The sequence below is a fragment of the Anas acuta genome, chromosome 22 (genome assembly GCF_963932015.1).
Source record: "Anas acuta chromosome 22, bAnaAcu1.1, whole genome shotgun sequence".
In the NCBI taxonomy this organism is placed as follows: domain Eukaryota; kingdom Metazoa; phylum Chordata; class Aves; order Anseriformes; family Anatidae; genus Anas; species Anas acuta.
This window is the reverse complement of record NC_089000.1, coordinates 4,732,104-4,753,763: the sequence shown is the minus strand read 5'-3', so window position 1 is coordinate 4,753,763 and position 21,660 is coordinate 4,732,104. Positions and strand designations below refer to the sequence as shown.

General features: G+C 54.3%; 1 protein-coding gene across 1 annotated transcript; it reads left to right on the top strand.

Moving 5' to 3' along the window:
- The first annotated feature begins 6,042 nt into the window (after window positions 1-6,042).
- Window positions 6,043-20,139, top strand: VWA1 (von Willebrand factor A domain containing 1). Its single transcript, XM_068658477.1, has 6 exons — window positions 6,043-6,816; window positions 11,500-12,063; window positions 15,333-15,611; window positions 16,379-16,651; window positions 16,921-17,190; window positions 17,839-20,139. The coding sequence occupies exons 1-6, from the start codon at window positions 6,744-6,746 to the stop codon at window positions 17,877-17,879; spliced, it is 1,500 nt and encodes a 499-aa protein (XP_068514578.1). The 5' UTR covers window positions 6,043-6,743; the 3' UTR covers window positions 17,880-20,139.
- Window positions 20,140-21,660: the final 1,521 nt, after the last annotated feature.

Genomic DNA, 21,660 nt, shown 5'->3' with positions numbered 1-21,660 from the left:
ATTCCAGGCTGTGAGCAGGGAGAGCAGCTTGGCCAGCGTTCATGCAGCTGTGCATGAAGCAGGGGCCAGGCCGTCCCGATAGGAACTCGCCAGCCACGAACTGCTTCCCTTTCCTGTTGTGACTGGAATCAGGTCGGATGGGTGCTCAGAGACCTGTTCATCAATGTCCTGGCCAGCTTCCACCCGCCTGTCAAGTCAAGAGCCCAGGTTTGGCCAGGAAGACCGCCCAAGAGCACATCTCTGCGTGCAGGCTGCTCTGTGTCGCGTCTCGTGCATGCAGGCTACTCCAGGTTATCCTCCGACAGGTCAAGAGGACACAGTTGTTGAGGGAGGTTGAGAGAAGTCAATGAGAAGTCACGGCTTATCTTGTAGCTGGAAACTCCTCAGGAAGCCAAGGTCTAAGGAGGTTCTCTTCAACTTGGCTTTTCCCAAGTTGTCTGGGCTTTCCTAAAAGGCTAGAGACAGGAGGTAAAAGTCAAGCAATAAGGAAAACGATCCACTCCAAAGAATAGTTTTTGGATTAAACATAGACAGCTGCTTCCATACCTCATCTGCACTGCTCAGAGGTGGCTCCAACTGTCAGAGCTTCTCTGGCTCCAGGAATGCAAAGCAAGACCCCGGCCTGGGTCCAGCTGGGAAAAATGCAATAAAAAATGTGTGAGGAAACGAGGCAGGAATCTGAAGTTGTGGAGGATCTCTGCCGGGGACCCCCAGGTTCTGATTCCACGTGCAAAGCAGAGTCTGGTAGCAGAGCTGCACAGCCAGGCACGAGTGCTCTGTGCGTTCCCATCGGTGTGTGTCCCATTGGCATTGCTGCTTTGGGATTGACCGAAGGGCTGCAGGGCAGCCTGGCTTTGGGAAAAGAACAGATTTCACCTCAATATGGAGCGTGCTACATCTTCTAGGGACCACTTACTGAGCATGGTATATCTGGAACAAAAATCCTTTGGTGTTCTCCTCCCTGCTGTAGCCTGGTGTGAGGAGTGCTTTGGGGCAGGGCTGCAGTGGGGTTGGGGTCCCTGCAGGGCTGCAGTGTGATGTCCTGACCGAGCTGATGTTATTTGCTGGCTATTCCTGACCCAAATTACAGGAAAAATCCAGTAGCTTCTGAGTAATGATTTTTGTTTGTTTGTTTGTTTGTTTGTTTTCCTGATGGTTTCTGCCAATTTTCCCTTCACTCCCACTTTTCCCCTTCACTCCCACATCTGTGGAGCAGCTGACCCCAGCTGTGAGCAGTCCTGGAGCACAGGGGGTGTAAAACTTCCAGGCAGGAGAGCAAGAAGGCGAAATGTCTGTGTCTGAGGTATCCTGAGGTTGTTTGGATGATGGGTGAGCCCGCACTGGGGCAGACTCAAGCCAGGCTCAAGTGCTTCAGCTTTGCTCTGCACTGCTGGCATCCAGCCCTCCTGCTTGTTTTTTCCACCTCTGTATCAGGTTGCTCTTTGACCTGCTCCTGTAACTCTGCAACTGAGCTCACTTGTTCCTACGTACTGAAAACACTTCACATCCCAGAGGCGAGGTGAAAGCAAGAAGCTGGTTGAACTCCACGCTGTTTTGTGAGCTTGTAAACAAATCTGGCCCTGCTGCGGTCCTGAAAGGGCTTCTACACAGCCACATCCCCAGCATGGCTGTCTCAGAGCTGCTTTGCGCAGAGCTCTGTTTGTCCTAGCACCATCCCTTCCAGCCCATAACGGAGCTTTATGTCACTAGCTCTTAACAGCAGCCAAGTGGATGTTTATGGCTGGCTCGGAGATAAGTGTAAAGCCTCAGGCTGGTGTGTCACTGCAAGATCTACTTTAAAGGAATGAAAATGCCTTCGCAAATAAAGAAGCAGTGGCTGATTTGCTCCCCGGGCCATGCTGGGACAGTTCTAGCAGCTGGGGGCTTGCAGAGCCACAACTGCATCGGGACCACCAGCTGGGGCATGCCCTGGCTCTGCCAGTGCTGCTCTGTCCCTGTGGCTCGTTTGCACCCACTGGATGTGATCAAACAGCAGTAAGGGAACAGGGCTGACTACACGCAGCATTTATGGCCTGCCTTCCAGGACTGCCTTGCTGATACTGTCATTAAACCATTTACGAGGTGGCCAGAGCACCCGGGACATTCTAGTCCCAGATGGGTGATGGACAGGGCGGACAGATGGACAGAAGGAGGGCCAAGCCCAGCACTTTCCCAGTCCTTCTGGACTAAGCTTGAAGACAGTCGTCTTGCTGAGAGCCACTTCTGCTGCAGGGCCTGGAGTCCTGCTCCTCCTGCCTGGCCCCCCAGAACCCAGCAGCTCCTGGGTGCTGTGAGATGGACACAGAGGAGTCGCCTTGCATTGCTTCAGCACCCTTAGGGCTCTTGGTGGTCCCAAGGCTTGCCACAGCCCTCTGGGTCTGCTGTGCTCGCACGATTAAACCAGCACTGGTACCACAGCCGTGCACAGGCTGTTGCTGAGCTGTTCTTGTGCAGCGCTGAAGCATTCTTCTCCCACTTTGGCCTCCCTGGTGTGGGCAGGGATGGGGACAGCTGGCCTGGGGTAGCACCAGGGGTATTCCTTAGTGTGTGGTGCCCTTGGCAATGGGTTCAGGGGTCGTGGGGGCTCTGGGTTGTGACATTTGTCCTCCCGAGTAACCGCTGCACGTGCTGCAGGAGGCCCTGCTTTCCAGGAAACATCTGCCTTCTGAGGGAAGCAGTGAATGAGCTCCTTGTTTTGCTTTGCTTATGTCTGTGGCTTTCCTTCACGTATCAAACCATCTGCGCTTTGACCCCTGAGTTCCTTGCTGCTGATGCTTGGTTGCTGGCTGGGGTCACCCCCCCCCACCTAGCCACAGGGCCTGCTTGCAGCCAAGATGTCCTTGTGTCCTCAAGGCCCGACTCAAGGCTTGCTCACATGTTCCAGCACTGTCAGCCGCTGCCGTTTCACTGGAAAGGGACAAAAATGGCCTTTTATAAGTGAAAAGGCGTGAAACTGCTGCTGATGACTCAAAGCAATGCGTGCCTTCTCGGTCACTCCGTGCCACCCTTTCTGAAAGGCATCGCGAGGGGCTAGCGGCCTGCTCCGGCTGTCTGAGGACTGCCAGAAACGAGGCGTGGATGACGACGTGCCCAAGAAGGCAGGATCGGACCAGCTGCATTGGGTTAAGTCCCAACAGAGGTGCTCTGTCCGCAGGTAGAGAGGACACAGCTCTGCCCCGTGCTTTGTGACGAGCTGGCTCCTTCAGAGCTCACCCTTGTCCCGGCCTCATACGCCCTGAGGGGTGATCTGTGTGGTGTGCAGGAGCCACAGGGAACCCAAGGACCTCACACGAGCAGGGAATTGCTTGGGGAACACTGCCCCTCTCTGCGTTACACGTGATGTGCTTGGCTACCTGTGAGCTTGGAGCAATTCTTTGCTCCAAATAAGCTGCTCAGATGGAAAACTGGGGCACCGTGTCCTGGCTTGACACCGTGCTGGGCAGAAAAAACACAGGAGTGCCCTGCTGCTGGGGCAGCATTTCTTATTGTGGGGTGTTCCCAGGCTCAGGAGAGGGGTCTGGTAAATCCACGGTCAGCTCTTTGGTATCCGTGGTGGGAAGTGGCCTCCAAGTGTCCCAACATTGCTCTGAGGGGGGAAGTTGCATTCTTCTAGGGTAGGACTGTCCCGTGAGTTTCTTACAGACCCAAATCTTTAGTTTCTTACAAACCCAAGTGCAGCTGGGTGTAGTTGAAAAGCTGCTGCACCTCCTCCCAGCAGTGGCTGTGTCTTTGTGCTGGGTGCTGTGGGATGAAGGAGATCTCCTACAGGCCTCACCGGGGAGTTGTTTAAATCATTGGGCAGCTCCTGAGAAAAACACAGCCGGGGAGCTCCGTGAGTGAACTAGCTATTTTTGTAGCTCCTCTCCAAAGCCTTCACAGAAATAAGAGCTGACTTGGAGACGGGATGACACGCTGTTAACTGAGAACTGCCAGCGTGGGGCCCCATCCTGCTGCGGTGGCACTTCTGGGGTCGGTGACCGGGCTGGGCACCACGACCAGCTGCCCACCTCCACGTCGACGGGAGCTGCTTCCCCCATCCTCCTTCCAGTCCCTCAGAGCTGCTTCGCTTCCTTTCCAAGCGGGGAATTTCCAAATTCCCATATGTAGAGAGAGCCCCCTCCAAACAAAAGCTTTTATGTAGGGCTGAGGAACGGCCGTGTGCCAGAAGGCCGGTTTGTTCCAGCTGCAATGTGCCTCGCAGGATATTGCATCTCTTCAGAAGCTGCAGATTGTTTATGGCCCCACAATGTCCCAGATGCTGCGGCCACCACCGAGCCTCCCCGTGGTGCTCCTCTGAGCCCTGAGGGTTTCTGCGAGTATCAGACCCTACATTTTTAGGGACCGATCCGTGAAACACCGAAGCGTGGATGCTGCTGGGATCTCTGCGCTACCACAATTAAAATCTGGTGATTTGGCTATTTATAACGAGCACAAATTGTCCCTGAGCCTCCCTTGAGACCTGCAGCCAGGCTCTGGTCATATTTAATCAGATATGAAGCTGGGGTGATGCTGTTGCCTTCAGAGGGCAGGGTGCATCAGCTCTGAAGAAGCGGCGCACGCATGCACCAGCCTTACTGGAAACAGGATCTGTCTGTTACAGTAACATTTAAAAATAAAATGAAATTGTGTAAGATCTAATTATTTTCCAGGCTGTTTTTTCCTGCTTCCTCCTACCCTAGCGGGACTTCTGTGGAGATAAAAGCTGAAATCTCTCCAGGCTGCTGGGTGTGATGCCGAATGGCATTTACATTGATAAATTGACAGAAAAGGGAAACTATGAGCAACCCTTCTATGCAAAGAGTTCCTTGGGAAGTGAGTAATAAAAGGAAATCATCTCCACGTCCCCACCAGACATAGTTGAGGGGCTCTGAACGTGCCTCCATCAGCATGGGGAGTCAGGACCAAGAAATTTCTACTGCTCTGTCCTCTACGACTGCAGACGGGGAAGTTGAGGCATTTGGGGAGCACCATTCGTGGTGTGACTTGTTTTGTGTGATTTTTCCCCAAAAGTTTGCTTGTTGAAAGAGGCTACAGCCTGACAGCTCCCCTGCTAGAGCACCTGCACGTCCTGCTGCCCTCATGAGCACTGGTAAATGAGCACAGCTCCCTGCTGGGGCCCAAACCAGCCAGCATTTGGCCACCACACCAGGATCCAGGCACCTTCTTTGAGGGGATCTTGTAGGCCATACAATGTAGGTACCAGAGCAGGAGGAATAATGACACTTATTCCAGCCTGCATGAATCAATGGGTGAGGCTGAATCCTTCCCCTAAGTCCATGATCCCCAGGTGTGAGGCATCAAACAACCCAACGCTGGGTACCCAGCAGCGAGGCTGGGAGGAGAAGCACAAACAAGTGTCCCTGACGTTTCGCTGGCTGTCTCCGAGGTTTCTCGGTTGGATCTCATTTCTTAGGCTTTCCATTTGCTTGATGAGTTTGGATCATGATTTTTTTTCCGTCCTGCAAAGTCCTTGGCTCAAAACTCCTGCTCACTTTTTTTTTACTTCTTTCTGTTATAGTTCCCAGGAGAGGCAAAATCAAATTGGGGGAAATATGGCTCACTGCTTTCAGAAATCCCACCGGCTTCTAAACTTTCCTCCTTTGCTATTTTTTATCCTGTCTGGCTGGTCACTCCCCATGTTAGAGGAGATGACGATCGATCGGTCTCTTCACAACCAGCTGTGATTTTCCAGCTTTTCCTTACTAGTAATGTCTTGGATCTGCCCAGAAGTACGACATGCATATATGTTTTTTTCCACTGCTGGCGATAGGAGTTAACTAAACATTTTCTTTTTCTTTATTTCCTTGCAAAAATCTATCCCCTGCAGGGCAGCAAAAATTCAAAATCAAAAATTCGTCCCTGCAGGGCTGGGACGAGGATGCCAGGATAAACCCCAGCAACTCCCTGCTCTCAGGCAGAGGGGATCCAGACAAACAGGGCGATCCAAAAGTGGGGGAAAAAGGGCAGGGGAATATCATCACCTCCTCCTGCAGAGCTGTGGGTGGCTGGGCAGGCAGGAGAAGGGAAGCAAGGTTTGCTCGGGACTTTTGGTCAGCGGCAAGAGTCTCCTCTAGGGGAAATAACGAGAGGGTGAAAGCCGGAGGGGTCTCTGGTACAAGCTCTCAGCTGCTGCCTTGGGCTGGGACGCGCTGGGTAGCGCTAGGACCTGGGCAGCTTTCCTCCTGCCTCCTCCCAAAGGATTAGCCAATATTCCCAGGGCAGGGCGCGCTCCCCAGCCTTGCTACTTTTTCTTTCCTTTATATACGTGTTGGTTTTTTTCTTCTTCTAGCTCATTCCAGAGCGGAGAGAGCAGCTTTGGATTTCTCCGAGCCGTCTCTCTCTCTCTCTCTCTCTTTTTTTTTTTTTTTTCTTTCCCTTTTTTTTTTTTCCTTCCTCGCAGCTGGAGCACTGCCAGTGTCTCGCAGGGCCGGTGGTTTATCTGCAGGCGCAGATTTCGCACCCCAGCCCAGCCGCACGCAGGCTGCCTGTGAGCCATCCCCAGCAGCGAGCAGGGTGTGCGCCCCGGAGAAGAGGGGAAAAGGGCGATAAAAGACTCGGGGATCGCACCACAGCCTGGAAAAATAAAGACGAGTTTGGTTTTCTCAGCATGAGCAGCGTCCGAGCGGCACCCTGGGACCTGCTGGATCCTTGCACGTAATATGACCGATGTTGAGCCTTTCGTCTGCCTCCCCAGAGCCGAGCTTTTGGATTTAAGGTAGCTGGCCCGAGGAGCAGCCCTTGAGATGTTGGCCGAGGCAGCGCTTGCGCTCGGTGTCTGGCTGCAGCTGGCAGCGGGGCAGGAGGCACCTGGCAGAGGTGAGTGCCTATGGATCCGCACCCCAAAAGCCCTCCTGGGTGGAAACCGAGCCCAAATTATGCTGCTGCCTTAGCTGGGTGTGAAACCTCTGGGTGGTTATACGTGGAGGTTGCTTTGCTGGTGCCGGGACAGAACGAGGGAGAGCTGCTCTAAAATCACCGTGTTAGAAAAAAAAAAAACTTATCTCCCTCGTTTGCAGCAGTGGGAAAGACGCTGGATCAGAAGGTGGCAGAGTTCAGTGTAACTGCGTGGAGAGCCCCGACCCCACTGCTCCCCACACAGGGGGGACCCCAAGTAAGAGGAGTGAAAGCAGTGACTGATCCCGTACCCCTCCCGTTGCTCTCCACCCAGTCTCCATGCCTTAATCTCGGTGTTTCCTCCTTACAAAGCTTTCTCTTGACTGCTGCTCGGGGAAACGGTTGTGGGTGGGTGTCACAGACCTGACAGCGGGGTGGGGGACGTGCAGGAGATGAATTTCCTTGGGTAGTGCTGGGCAGGGGCAGCTCCAGGCTGCTGCTGGCTGCAGCCAGTTTTCCCTGGAGTTTGTACTTGGGAAGAGTGATCGAGTGTGACAGGAGACGTGAGCTGCTGGTCTGTGGCACAGATCCTCAGCCCCAGGGAGCAGCCCCGGCTGCTGGGGGCTGTTTCCTCGCCTGGTGCGCAGACAGACCCGTGGCTGTGGCTCGGATCCCGTTACAGGGGCTGGATTCTGTCTGTGGGTGACACACTTTAGGGTCTGGAGATGGAGGCTGCTGCAGGAATCGTGCCCGTGGCGTGCTCACAGTGCTCCGTGTCCACCCGGGCAGCCGTCATCCCTACCATCCCGCCCCAGCCCAGGCTACAAACCAGGCTCAGACCTTCAGGGCAGGCGACAAAGCAAGCCGTGACGTTCCCGAGGGGCTGTGCCGTGCTCCAGATGTTACCCACTCACAAAATGAACCATGAGCAAACAGCCGGACTGGCGGGGCTCCTGGGCACGGGCTGGCTCTTGTCTGGGGCTGCTGCTGTGTGCAGGCATCATGCGACGACAGGAACCATCAGAGCCACGAGGATGCACGGTCCTACCTCTGTTTCCTGGGGTCTTGGTGGCTTTATTAGCTGCAGGGGACAAAGAGAGGCTGGCTTTTGTGGGATACGCACCACCCGGGGTTTTGTAGGAGGCACGAGCCGTGCTCTTCGGCCTCCACATGTTGTTGCTTTGCGTGGCCAGCTAGTAAGAAGGGAAGACAAGTGCGGGGTTTCAAACGTAGTTAACTGAGACAGGGCGCGATCTTTTTTGGCTGTTGAGCCCTTTTTGCTCTGCGCATTGCGAGTCCCACGCAACTCCTGCACGTGGCGTGCCTGCAGGTCCCAGCTGAGAGCGCGGAGAGCTCTTGGAGCGGATGTCTCCTGTCAGCATCTCGGTGCAGGACGCACAGCTCCGGCTGTTTTCCTCCTGGAAAAAGCCAAATATTTAAATAGGCAGCACCGGGACTCCACGGAGACGTTTTGCTTCCTTATGGACCCCTTCAAAAGCCTCCTTTGCACGGCTGCTCCTCGCCAATCGACCAGGTGCCAGCTGGAGGGTGACAGAAGGATGCTGCCAGGTTTTTTCTGCTGCTCCCTAAGCTTCTCCTTTGCCCAACAGCAGTGCTAGCACGGGCCCTGCAGTTATTCCTCGCTCCCCAGAGCACAGGAGGATGGTGCAGGAGGCAGGGAGATGCGAGCAGGTGCCCCTTTTCCCCGAACCCTACAAAATTGTGGGGAATCTCCCTTCGGTGCCCAGCCAAGCAGCCGATGCTCTATGCTGAAAAGCAAGGAGACGGCTCGAAAACAGCAGCTGCTTGCGTAAGGCAGGGATTTGCTGGTAACAAATCCCCGGCGCCCCACCTCTGGCACGGGGGAGATGTTTGTGTTGGAGGGAGGACAGAGAACAACAAGGAGGATGAGGGAACTGCAAGGCGAGACCCAAAGGGACGGACGGTGCCGTGCCCAGTCACTTCCCTGCATCCCTGTGGCAAAATTTCAGCTAGGTTTTTTTTGGGGGGGATCCTTTCTACTGACCCAGTCCGTCGGGGAAGGATTTCTTTCCACCTTACTCAGGGTTGAAGTGGCTGTGATGGTGCTGGCCTGATCGCAGCCCATCCACACGGACAGCTCCCAAAATACCCCCTGCCCACCAGCACCACTTGCCTTTGCTCACCATTTGCTGCCAACCCAAGCTTTCCACCAACCCCCCTTCCCGGGCGGTGTCAAGCTGCAGCTCTCCCTGCACAGCTTCCTAACCCACGCAGCTATTTCCAGCCCCGACGGGGCAGGATGCTGAATTACACCTGCCTCTCCGCGGCACGCTCCAGTGCCATTTGACAGCAGCTTGGCTCTCGACTCTCCTGCGGGATTCTCCTCCCTTAGCAGGTGCTTCGTGGGGTTTCTCACCCCCGTGTGCCCCCTCTGGGGGTCATTCTGGCACCCCGAGGCTCCCCTTGCATGTGCTGCTGCATGTGACCTTGTTTTCTGCTGGCGAGCGATGTCCTTTGGCCACCAATCGCTGCCCTGCCAGGGCCAGCCGCCTTCACAGCTGCACGTTGCAACACTCAGGAAACACACGGCCCCACTCGGAGTAGTGGGGAGCAGAGGGGAGAAACGGGGACAGAAGATTTCTTGCTGGGAAGAGGCAGTCACCCTGCCAATATTTCTTGCTGCATCTTACCAGCCAAGTCAGTGGCTTGTCCCTCTTCCAGCGGAGGGCCGTGGCTACGTGCCTGTGCTTCGTGCAACCAGAAGCTCGGAGCAGAGCTGCTGCTGCCCTGGGGAGCCCGTGGCAGGGACCCGGAGCCCCTGGGTGACGTGACGGAGACACATCCCTGCTTTCCGTGGGCTGCAGGGAGAGCTGGCTGGCCCTGGCTTTGCTTTTCTGCTCCTCTCTGGGTGCCAGGCTGCCGGGCGTGTGCCTGCAGCGCGGGGCTGAGTCGTTCTGGCTCACGCAGGGTTGGCCGCCCTCCACTTCTGCCTCCTCCTGGCATCTCCCGCTCAGTCACCTCTGAGTAATTTCGACGGCCTCTCCATTTCTGGAGGCTCCACCTGATTCCTCTGGCTGTGTCGTCATGCCTCTGGCATGGCTCTGCGCTCGCAGCCAGCCCCTCACGCAGGAGCGAGCCGAGGGACCCCTCCCCGGGCTGCCCAGCTCTCCGTAGCAGCAAGGGGCACCCACGTCCTGGCTGCACATTTTGACGGCGTGGCCACGAGCACTCCAAGAGGCTCAATCCCCCCGTGGCTTGGGCCTGAGCCACTTCTCTGCCCTCTTTTTCCCCCCCTGCCCTGGGTTTGCTGTCTCGTGGCGGCTCCTTGTCGGCACCCCGGCTCCTCGCTGCTGTCTCTGGGCCTGCCTTGGCGTGTCTCTCAGCAGGGGCAGAGCTGTTTGCACGAGCCGTCTCCTCGGAGCAATTAATTTTACAGGAGCCTTTCCATCCAGCTCCCTGCTGCCCTGTGGTTTTGGCTCCCGCGCGTGGCTCCAGCGCCCAGCCATTGTGCCCAGCGCCTGCATCTCTCGGCCACCCCGCCTTCCCCATCCCTTCCCCGATGGAGGAGCCCAAATGAGCTGGCAGGGGTCTCCAGGCTCTCTTTTTCTCCCTTCTTGTGCCTCGAAAGCCATCAGAAAGCAGGGTGGTGCTTAAAAGGATTCCAGATTCGTTGCTGGTATTCCAGCTGCTGTAATTCTCTCAAGCTCCGAGGGTGGGAGAAGGACTCCTCTGTGTGTCCACGCTTCCACACGGGGTTTTAATCGAAATGGTAAGAAAAGGGGTCAGATGGAGAGGGCCACACCCTCTGAGCTTGCTCTTCTTGCCGTGGGGCACCCTTCTGCACCCAAGGGGCTGCGCAGCCCCTTCCCAGCCACCTTCCAGAGCCCCTGGGGTAGAGGTGCAGCAGGGGAGGGCAGGCAGGTGTGTTCGGAGGGGCGAGGGAAGATGTGTCACGAATGATGTGGGGAGGAGGGAGAGCCCTGGCCTGCCAACGTTGGCTTAAATCAGGGATTTTCCTGCCAGGCTTGTGCGGACCACAGCCTCTGAAGCGAGCTGCAGGCAGTTCGGAGAACCAGCTATCTCTCCTGGGAGAGCAGAGCCAGCAGTTTTTCTCATTAACTCTCTTTATCGCTTCTTTTCGTTTCCAAATATGGCCCAATTTTCTTCCAGGCGCTGCCATGGCCCTAAGCAGGGAGAAGAAGGGCCACGACCTCAGCAGTCACTCTCCTCCTTGGGACCAGCTCCTGCCCCAGGGCTGCTGCATCTTTGCCCACAGCCCTGGCTGGCTTCAGGGATCCCTGGCACAGGGCAGGGGCGAGCTGTTGGCTGGTGTGGAATGCTCCCAGCTCCAGGGACGTGGCCGCATCCAGCTCGGAGCAGAAAGTCCTCGAGAGCAGCCTGAGCTGAGTACCAAGAGATGTCAGCGCAAGCGGAAGCAGCTCAGAGCTTAGAAGCTTTTTTTTTTTTTGCAGGAGCTGCAGCTCATGGGTTTGCTTTTGGCTCTACACTGGCTCCTGTGCTTGATTTCCTGCCTCTAAATAGGACTTTGAAACAAACTTGGAAATGAAGCTGGAAGAGCAGGGAGCCAATGCTCCTCTCCCTGCTCCTGGAGAGCACCACCCTCTCCCTAGATGTGAGAACAGCAAAAAAAAAAATAACCCCCCCTCTCTCTTCCCTTGCCAGGTGCCCAGCCCTCCATCTCCAACGCGGAGGGAGACATCCTCTTCTTGCTGGACAGCTCAGGCAGCGTCTCCTACTACGAGTTTTCCAAGGTGAAGGAGTTCATGTGGGACCTCGTGCGGCCTTTCTCCTTCGGCCCCAAGGACGTGCAGACCAGCATCATCCACATCAGCACCACCCCCACCATGGAGTTCCCCTTCGACCGCTACCAGTCGCGCGGAGGGGTGCAGCAAGCCATCCGCGACACCCGGCAGTTGATGGGCGACACCAACACGGGCCAAGCTCTCTCCTACGCCAAGGAGAAATTCTTCAGCAACGAGGCCGGGGCCCGGCCGGAGGTGCCCAAGGTCCTGGTTTGGGTGACGGATGGTTTCTCCACCGACGACATCTCCGAACCCATGCAGCTCCTGAAGGACATGGGGGTGACGGTTTTCATCGTCAGCACCGGCCGGGGGAATTACCTGGAGCTCTCTGCGGCTGCCAGCCAGCCTCCCGAGAAGCACCTGCACTTTGTGGACGTGGACGACCTGCCCATCATCACCAAGGAGCTTCGGGACGCTATGCTAGGTACGGCGGGGCCGGGCTGTGCTCCCTGGGAGTCCGCAGCAGGGGCAGGTGGTGTGAGAGCCCCCAAATCATCGGTCCTTCTGATCCGCAGAAGCACAGCACGCCCCAAATGAAAGCTGTGTGCCTGGGGAGGGTTTAGCCCTGCCCGCAGCCTTGTGTGCAGGCACGGTGCTGGCACGCTGCGAGGCACCCAGCCCCTGCCTATGAGTGGCTGGCGGTCTCTGCTCCCTCCCCACCAGCAATTAGGGGTGCTGGTTGTTGCTATCAGCATTACGACTGCAGCACAGGAATGTTTTTGCTCCGTCACTCCCCTGTCGGAACGTGTTCTGCCTCTGCCAGCTGCGCAGCCCAGTGCAGAAACTCCCAGCCCAGCTCGCTGGGCTCAGCAGGGCAGCAGCTCTCCGCTGCCAGCACGGCCGTGGCTGCGCAGAGAGCAAGATCAGGCTGCCTTTTTTTTCAGCAGCCCCGTGTTTTAAAGGGAATGGGCTAAGGAGACCCAAAGCCAGGCCCTGGGCCAAGAGATGAGGCAGCAGGAATGCTGCGTGCGGCGCGGCGTGATGCGTGTCCTCCGTGCCCTCGCGGTGGGAGCGCCTGCGATGGCAAAGCAGGGGCTCTGCCTCGGCCTCCCAGATGCCTCCGGGTTTGTTTGGAAAGCTGAGCGAGTTACTGGGACTTTGCAGACTTTCCATTCATTTTATGGAGGCTCTCTTCCCCGTTGGAGATCCTGTTTTAATTCCCCACTTGGCTTCTGCTCTGTGAGTCCGTCAGAGCTGGCTGCGGCGTGTCCAAGTAACCCTTTCTGCAGAACCCTCCCCCTGTTGCAATTTCTTCCCATTTCCAGCCCGTGCCATTTAGCAAATCCCACCCAGAGACCACGTTCCCTTCCAGCCAGCCACCTCTGTGCCATGGGAGCATGGGGCAGTACCACACAACCCCCTGGACGTTTCCTTTCAAGTGTCTGTTTCAGCTTCTAGTGCATCCCAAATCCAGGTGGTACAAAATAGCATCTTAAAAGGAGAAATCCTCTGGGTATCACCGCAGCACAGGATTGTCTTGAAGATCCTAAGATCTGCAAAGCTAATAAATACTTTCTTGTGCCCCAGGGCAACATTCTTTGCATCCACCAGGTCTAAAATGTAGCAGTCTGGTGTTTTCATGGAAGGCAAAATTCCCAAGTGAATCCAGGGGCTGAGGCTTTAAGGCACGGGTAACATTGCCTGAGTTAGCCCTAATAAAACCACACGTGGCTGCTTGCCCCTTCCTGGAGGAGGCAGCCTTCATCAGCACCCGTCCTGCTCCTGGACCTGTGTGTATTGTGAAAGCGAGGTGTTTTTTGGGGATAACATCAGGTGCTGTGCTAGCATCCCCTTCTCTCTCTTCTCTCGGCCAGCTGAGCCGACAACCACTGGCTCGTTTCATCCTCTGGCACCGATTTCTGAGCCCAGTCCTGTAGGATCCCACCTGCACAGCAGCCACAAGGCAGCAGCCACTCCCTGTGCAGATTTCTGATCTGAAACTTATCACCCCTTCCGTGTCAAAGCGGGGAAATAAAACACGAAGCAGAGGTGGGGTTGTCCCAGGACCCAGCTGAAGTTGTGGCTCCAGGGCGGAAGGGGTTCATCTGCTGCCTGCCTGTGCTCCTCGCACACATCAGAAAAGCAGCAGCGTTCCAGCAAGTCTAATCTTGACCTGCCAGCATTCATGGGATGCCAGTGAGCTTGCGGCCGCGGAGCGGTGCTTCTGTGTCCATGCTCATCCTGTGTGAGTCACCACGGGTGGGAGGCAAGCGGGACCGAGCCGTCCCCGAGCACTCCTAGGAGGGCACTGCCTGGGTCCGACACCCAAGGTTAACACACTGCTTCTTCCCAGCACCGTGGGCATCTGTTTTCGGGGGTTGATGGTCCTCTTTAATGGTCAGGGCATCTGCAATCTGGCAGCAAGAGGCTGAGGTGGTGCTTGAGCCACCTGCAGCACATCCCTCAGGTGCTGCACCCCTTCGACCCTCCTGATTTATTCGCAGCATCCCTGCGCCCTGCCTCCAGGCTCGCTCATTTCCATTCCTGCAGCTTTTGGCAAGGTTTTTGGCAGCGGGACCTTTCCTCTGTTCCCAGTTCCTCCGTGGCTTGATCCCTGGCAGTCATAGGGCTCACAGGAGGCTGCGGAGCCCCAGGTCCGTGGTGCTGCCTCCTCCCGCTGCTGCTGGCAGGGGCACAGAGCAGGGGAGCGCTCCTGCCTCCCCCAGAGCCAAGCGACAGCTCAGAGGAAAAAAATGAGGCAGCTTCGCTCGGTGCGGGGAGCTTGTGGGGATGCCAGCAGCTCGGAGGAGGAGAGCTGGTCTCATCCCAGCCTGGACACTGGCTGCCCGCTGTTCTCTTGCAGGTCTGGGGCAGATTTTTGTGCCCCCGTGTGATGGGCAGCCGGTGAGGGCTACCTGCGTTACTCTGCAAAGTGTTTGGGCTGGAGCTGGAGGGTGCCTTGAGAAGGTTTCAGGAGTGAGACTGCTCAGAGCGAATGCACTTCTTAAAGGCTCGCATTGCTTTTAAAAATCGAGCTGCTTTCTGCCTCCCCGTGCCACTTTCCCAGAGCTAGAGGCAAAGTCCTGGGTGTTTCTGCCCACCCTGTGCAGGGAGCAGGGGGATTCTGCCCAGGTTGGGCTCAGGAAATCGAGCGTGGCTGAAGGCTGGGGTGGCAGAGGGGTGTGGGAGAAGCATGGGGCTCCGAGAGAGCTGCCCACGCCTGGCACGGGGGGTCCAGAGCACAAAGGTACCGCCGGCCTCGGAGACGCTGGTGTGCAGGGGCGGAGAGGGGCGAGCACAAGAGTGCCTCTGAGCGCTGAATGTCACGGAACAACGGAGCTCTGTGAGACGCCGGGGGGAGAAACTACAGCCGGGATGAACTCAGCAAGTGCTGGATGGTCCCAGGCTGCTGCCCCTTCCTCCTGGCCGCGGGGTCATTACACGATGAGATTTGGGGGTTTGGGTTCACTAGGAGGGCTCTGTTTGGCAACAAGGTCTTGTCCAGGGGGCAGGAGTGGGGTGAAAATCCAAGCGTTGCCACCTCGGTTTCCATTTTCTTTCTAGTTTTGAAGCTTCGTGCTTGGCTTCAAGGGTTTGGGTTTGTGCTCCTGAACCTTTCAGAGTCTCGGTGACTCTGCTGCCATCCAGCATCCCTGTGGGTCCCATCTCCCGTCCAAAGGGCCTGTATTTTTGGCGTGCCGTGTTCTGAATATAAATGCCACCGGTGACTTCTTGCTCCTCCTTCTCTCCCAGATGTTATCCAAGCCAATCGGCTCCACGCAGTGGATATCACCTCAAGCAGCTTCCGTCTGGTGTGGCCCGAGCTCCTCTCCCAAGAAACTGGCTACTACAGCCTAGAGTACGCCCCGACAAACAACCTGGCAGCCAAGAGGACAACACAACTCTCTGGGGCTCACACCAGCTTCACAGTGAGCAACCTCACGCCAGAAACCACTTACGAGGTGGCTCTTGTTCCTGAATCCAACGTCCACTACTTCCCTCCCCAGACAACAAGGGTCACCACCCTGGCAGGTAAAATGCACTCAGTCGTGACCGAGGGGGGGAGGATGAGCCTCAGGATGTAAAGCCAGCAGGACAGCCCCTGCTCTGCACCCCACAACCTCCTGGTCTGGCTGGGGGAGGCAGAAGGTTGCAGCTTGGCCAGACCAGAGCGAGGAGAAGGTGTCTTTTTGCTGGCACTCAGCTCACTCTTTCTTTAGAGAGATGTTCTGCCCTGCTCAGAACAGGCGATAAGATGCGATGGCCAGGAGGTGCCCTTCCAACCTTAAAATACCAAGAATTTGGAAGAAAGCAGAGCCCCTTGTCCTGGGGGAGGAAGGCAGGAGCTGCAGGCACAGCTAGGGGAGGGCAGAGCTCTGGAAACAGGGGCTTCTTCAGGCAGGGGTGTGCACTGCTGGGACATCCCTGCATGAGAGGGAAGGCTTGGGGCAGCCCCTGATTTTAACTCAGATTTATAGAAACATTCGAAAAAGCGGCACACTGGAAATCCGAGCAGGGGTGACAAAGTCAAGCTGGACTCGCACCACATACTCATTTTCTGCATGCAGGAACAGTTTGGGCTGTGTAGTTGTGCCCTCTCTGTGCTGCACAGCTGGAGAAACCATTTCCTTAGGGCTGAGCTGGCGGGTGCTGAGCTGGCTGAGGACGAACATCCACTTGCTGGGTAGTTCTTCCTCCTTCTGGAAGCAAACCATACTGCAAAGTCAATTCTACTCCTCTGAGAGCACCCCGATGCCACGAGTTATGTACCCATTCCCATCCCTTTGCTCTCCTTTCAGAGGAAATCACTCCAGCTCAGCTTCTCATCTCGGAGTCCAGCCCACACAGCTTCCAGGTCAGCTGGGCTCCGACACCAGACAGCGTGGCCGCCTACCAGGTCCTGTACGGGCCTCTCCCCGGGGACTCAGCGCAGCTGCTGGAGGTGGATGGCAAGCGAAACAGCACCGTGGTGGAGAACCTGGCACCCAACACCACCTACCTGGTGACGGTGACAGCGATCTACAGGTCAGGAAAGGAGAAATCCCTGTCAGCTAAAGCGTGCACGCAGGAAGGTGAGTGAGCAGTGCTCGCTGCTGAAAGGGAGGCGGGTGGGAAGGGGCCAGCGAGTACCTGACAGTGCCACCAGAAGGATTTGGTGCTGGTAGCACAAATTAAGGATTGATTGGGCTGAGGTCCTCCAGTCTGGAGGCACGGAGTGATGAGAAGCCCAGGCTGGCTGGCCGACCCTTCTCCTGAGCCCCCTCAGGAGCTGCAGGGAGCCAAGCAGCGAGGATGGCTCCATACAGATGTGACGCACTAACACGGAGCTGCTTTTTTGCAGAGGGCTCCAAAGTGAGGCACCTTCGCTTCGAAGACATGGGCTCCAACACCCTGAAAGCCTCCTGGGATGCCGCAGACGGGAAGGTCCTGGGTTACCGAGTCAGGTGCCGGCGGCAAACGGGCCCTTCGTCCCTCATCAGCGTGTCGCCGCAGATCCACAGCGTGCTCCTCACCGACCTGCCTTCGGGCACCACCAACAAAGTGTGCGTGAAGCCCATGTACAAAAACCAGGCCGGCAAGGGGCTGTGCCGCATGGTGCGCATGCAGCCGGGTGAGTCTGGGGTCCTTTCGCCAGGGAAAAGCATCCCGAAGGGGACTCGGGTGATGGAGATCCAACCCAGAGGAGCACTGGTGGCTGAAATACCCTGTGCTCATCAGCCGGTTTGTCAACAGGGCTTCATCACAGCTAGCACCCCCGAGGGCATTGCCCAAAGCTAGGCTTTTTCCCCTTTTTCTAAGAGCAATACTCCTCCTAGTGGCACTGTGTTTGCAGGCAGGAGGAAAAGCGTGCAGGGGACTCAGTGGTGGTTTGGAATGACAGAGGCAGGGAGGAAGGACATTGCTAAAAGCTGGCATGGGCATTGGAAGTGCAATTTTAGGCTTTTGAACTCTTGGTTACCCTTCACTTTGCAACACAGTAGGGACACGCTAACTACTAAACACAGCCACTTAGGCACAAGGCATCTGTCTTCCTCCTTCCACTGCCCAGAAGCCACTTAACTATGATGAAACACAAAAAGATTTTCAAGAGGCTGAAGTAGGAGCTAAGAAGCAGCTGTCTGCCAGGGCAGAAGCCTTTTTCCCAGTAAGAGGTCGGAGCAATGGCGATGATGACCACAGGGTCATCTGGTCTCTGAGTCAGTCTCATTTGGAGAATGGGTAGATGAAGCTGACGTTGTGCTTTTTGTGTTCTTTGCAGCTACAGAAGCCCGAGGATATAGGCACAGACAGAGAGCATGACAGACCCGAGAGTGAACTGATCCCCCGCAGAGCAAGGGATCTCGCTTGGACAAAGACTTGGATAACACAGAGGGGTCCGCAGAGGAAACCAGAAAGCTCACGGATCGTTTCCCAGCCTGCACTGTCAGTTGAGCTGTCCTGGTTGTCACCTCTGAAGGCTGTCCTACGTCAAGTTCTTGCAAAGCTTAAAGATCTGGTTTGGCTGAATGGAACCAACAATCCAACTGCTAGATGCCAAATCCGTACCCTTTCTTGTACAAAAACATGCCTGAAAAACAACAAACAAAAGCAACCCGATGAATCCTCACTATTGCTTGCTTATTCTCTATTTATTAAATGTTGATACAGTTGTATTTTTTGCAGCCTACGAGCACATTCAAGACACAGCTGTTTACTGCACTGGCCTTTTATTCTGGGCACCTGCACTCAGAGAGAGATTGCGAACTGTCAATAGCCATTAATATTGACAAAGAGCAGCTTTCCTCCAACTCATCCAGTGTATGCAACAGGTATTTCATATTAGGCATCCCAAAAGTATAGCATCTCAGGGATGGAAGGTAAAAGCACTAGCAGAAAGAATAACATGTACAGAGAATGTACAGTACACAGAGGAGACCTGGTCAAAGCCACCAGGATTTCTGAGAAGAGGAAGAAAAGAGGTTATTAACCCACTTGGTCTGTGGCCAGGACATGGAAACACTTTATAAAGGACCTTCCACAAAGTGTAAGAATAATCTAGTTTTCCCAGTTTTTTGGTTTGTGGCAGAGTTTGGTCGGTGAACTCTGAGGAATGGAACAACAGGACCATGCCAGGCCAGGGCTGACAAGTACTGTCGATGAGTGCTCTAGGAGAAAAGTTTGGAGTGCTCTAGGAGAAAAGTTTGTTCACGTCTGCCTGCTGAATTCTTGAGTCTCATCAACACTGGCACTGGTGCTAAGTTCGTCTGCTGCAATAACTTACAGATCCCAGCTGGACTTTGAAGGATTCAGTTCCCCTGAGTCATTTGCCTTGGGATCTGCTAACAGCCTGAGAGAGCATAAAACTCAGAAAACTTGGGAATTTGCTTCCCCGGCAGGCTACTCTAACCCAAAGCTTTCAGCCCTCAGCTGAGCTCAAGGAGCAGCAGTGAGTCCAGAAAGGCCAGACTGTAAGGCCATCTGAAGCAGTTATTTTGGTTTCTCATTCAACCACGCAGCTCCAAACAACACAACAGGGTACTACTGCCTGGATTGTGACCACTAAATTACTGTGGCATACCTGCAATCAGTCACATCAACTTAGGTATGAGTCTCGCCATCAGAGCAACTATATTGAGATTAATTAGCCTGTTCTATGGCTAATTAGGGGCTGTAAGTCTCCAGCACTATCATTCCAGGCTCTGTCCTATGTGCTCTGAAGACTCCTAAAACATCTTTAGATTGTCTTGTCCTGGGCTCCTACTTGGTGCTAAGCTTTAGCTACATTTAGAATTCAGGTTTTTATGGGAGAAGAATGAATCTGATTCTTTTTTTTTTTTTTTCCAAGTCCCACGCTTGAATTGGCTGTCACTAAGCTACTCGTCATAAAGGGGAGTTGGAAGGAAAAAAAAAAAAGACAATCTTAGTAGCTAGTGACAAAGCCATTTGAGAAGCACAGTTCCAAAATTCGGGGCTTATGGCTATAAAGAAATATAGCTACTCCTCTGGTAACCAAAACCAGCACCAGTGGGAACACCTTCCCTTGGTAATGCTTGCAATATTTTAAATTTATTGCTTATTTGTTCGACACACAGAACACTTTTTTAAAGCCGTGCTTGGAGAGCCTCCATGCACTATCATTCCGCTCTGCAAACCCTCCATAGCTCTGCTTACGGATTCCTTAAAATGTGTTCCTTTTGGAGTTGAGGGGAACTTTGTCACTGAGCTCTGAACTCGTCACGTCCAGGTTTATGGAACATTTGCCTTGGGCTGTCTCCTTGCACAGGAGGAAGGGATGGGAGGGAGATGAGTCATTTATTAACTCGATACGAAGATTTCCTATGATTTGTGTTTTCCTTTGGAATGTGTATTTGTGACTGATTAATCTTAATGGAGACTCTGTGCTGAGGGAAAGATAAAGCCTCTGGAAGCTCTCACGCAATAAGGTATCTTGTTCAATCTTGCTGTAGGACAGAGATTGTTTAATTTTGCACAACTCCCTGCATAGCTTACTAATACATTCAGATTCCCCCAATTGTAACACACCCTTTTGAAGACAGTCAATTAAATATAAAATACAAGAGCTATTGAATGATTCCTTCGTTCTTGATGGCAGTAAGGGCAAATTGGCTAAGTGTAGCTTTTGTTCAAGGGAGAGGTATGGGTTCAAAAGCTGGTATTCATCTCAATTTTAAATGACTTAAAAACAAGCATTCCACCCATGACTTCATAGTCTGGTTTACACGGAACTTCACCCCCACCCCTGCCAAAAAAAATGTCAGAAATATGTGGGCAGAAATATGTCAGTCTCAATAATGTTTCAGCTTCAGTGAATAAAAATTCCTTTACAAGAAGCCAAAAAAATAAATGTCCCTTAAATCTTGTCTGAACTAGTAGTACTCATGAGCACGGAAATTCCAAGGTGGGCAGGTAAGTTAAACTATTTTATATCTTTTAACTAAGGCCTAGTGATTTCTAGGGTTATTTAAGCAACTTGTCTGTACTGTTACAGTGGGTATGACACCTGAACACTTCTCTAGGGTGAGAGCACAAACCATTGAGGCTGAAGATGACCTAGGCTGTATTCTGCATTTCACACTATTTCAGACTTCAGGACTTTACACGTGATCTTTATATGCTTCTGATTTTTACAGCTACTTTCCATATTTTTTCCTTTTCTCCCATTTTCTGTTCCTCTCATGTTCATTACAAACATTATTACAAACAATTTGACTAGGATCAGTTTCTGCAAAGTGAGATACAGCTCTGTATCAGCCACAAGCACGTAGATTCTTTTTCCTGGTTCAGCAGAAGGATAAATGAATAAAGGAGTCTGCTACATTGAAAAAAAAAAAGGGCCACCTTCATCAGCAAGGCATCTCCTGGGACCGATTAATGCCATCTCCATCACAGATTTGTTATTTCTAGAGAAGCCAGGTGGGTGTGTTTGCAGTGCTGTTGGAGTTTGGTGGATGCTGACTTCAGTCCTGGTTGGTAGCCACACTGCAAGTCCTGGCTGCCTGGCCACAACTCCTTGTTCTGATGGGCTTGTGGTGGAAGGGGCAGCTTAAAAGAGAGGAGGAGGTTTAGGGGGAGACCTTATTGCTCTCTACTAACACCGAAAAGGAGGATGTGGGGAGCTGGGGGTTGGCTCTTCTGGCAGATAACTGGTGATGGGACTAGAGGGAACGGCCTCAAGTTGTGCCAGGGGAGATTTAGGTTGGAAATGAGGAGACATTTCTGTCACAAAGCGTGCTTAAGGTTAGGAAAGTGTGGTTAGGAACGGGTTGCCCAGGGAGGTGGTGGCGTCATCATCCCTGGGGGTGTTCAAGGAGAGGCTGGACGTGGTGCTTGGGGACACATTTTAACGGGTGACATCGGTTAGCAGGGTGATGGTTGGACCATCTTGAAGGTCTTTTCCAACCCTAATGGTCCTGTGACTCTGTGCTTCATTTCCCCTCCCTCTCTCCCCCTTCCCCATTACCCCCCCCCCCCCAGCCGCCATTTTGGGGCTGCCCCCGAGGGGGGCGCCCGCGCCGTTCCCATGGCAACGCCGCCACGCGCCCGTTGCTAGGGGCCGAACGCCTCCTCGCTTAGTTTGTCC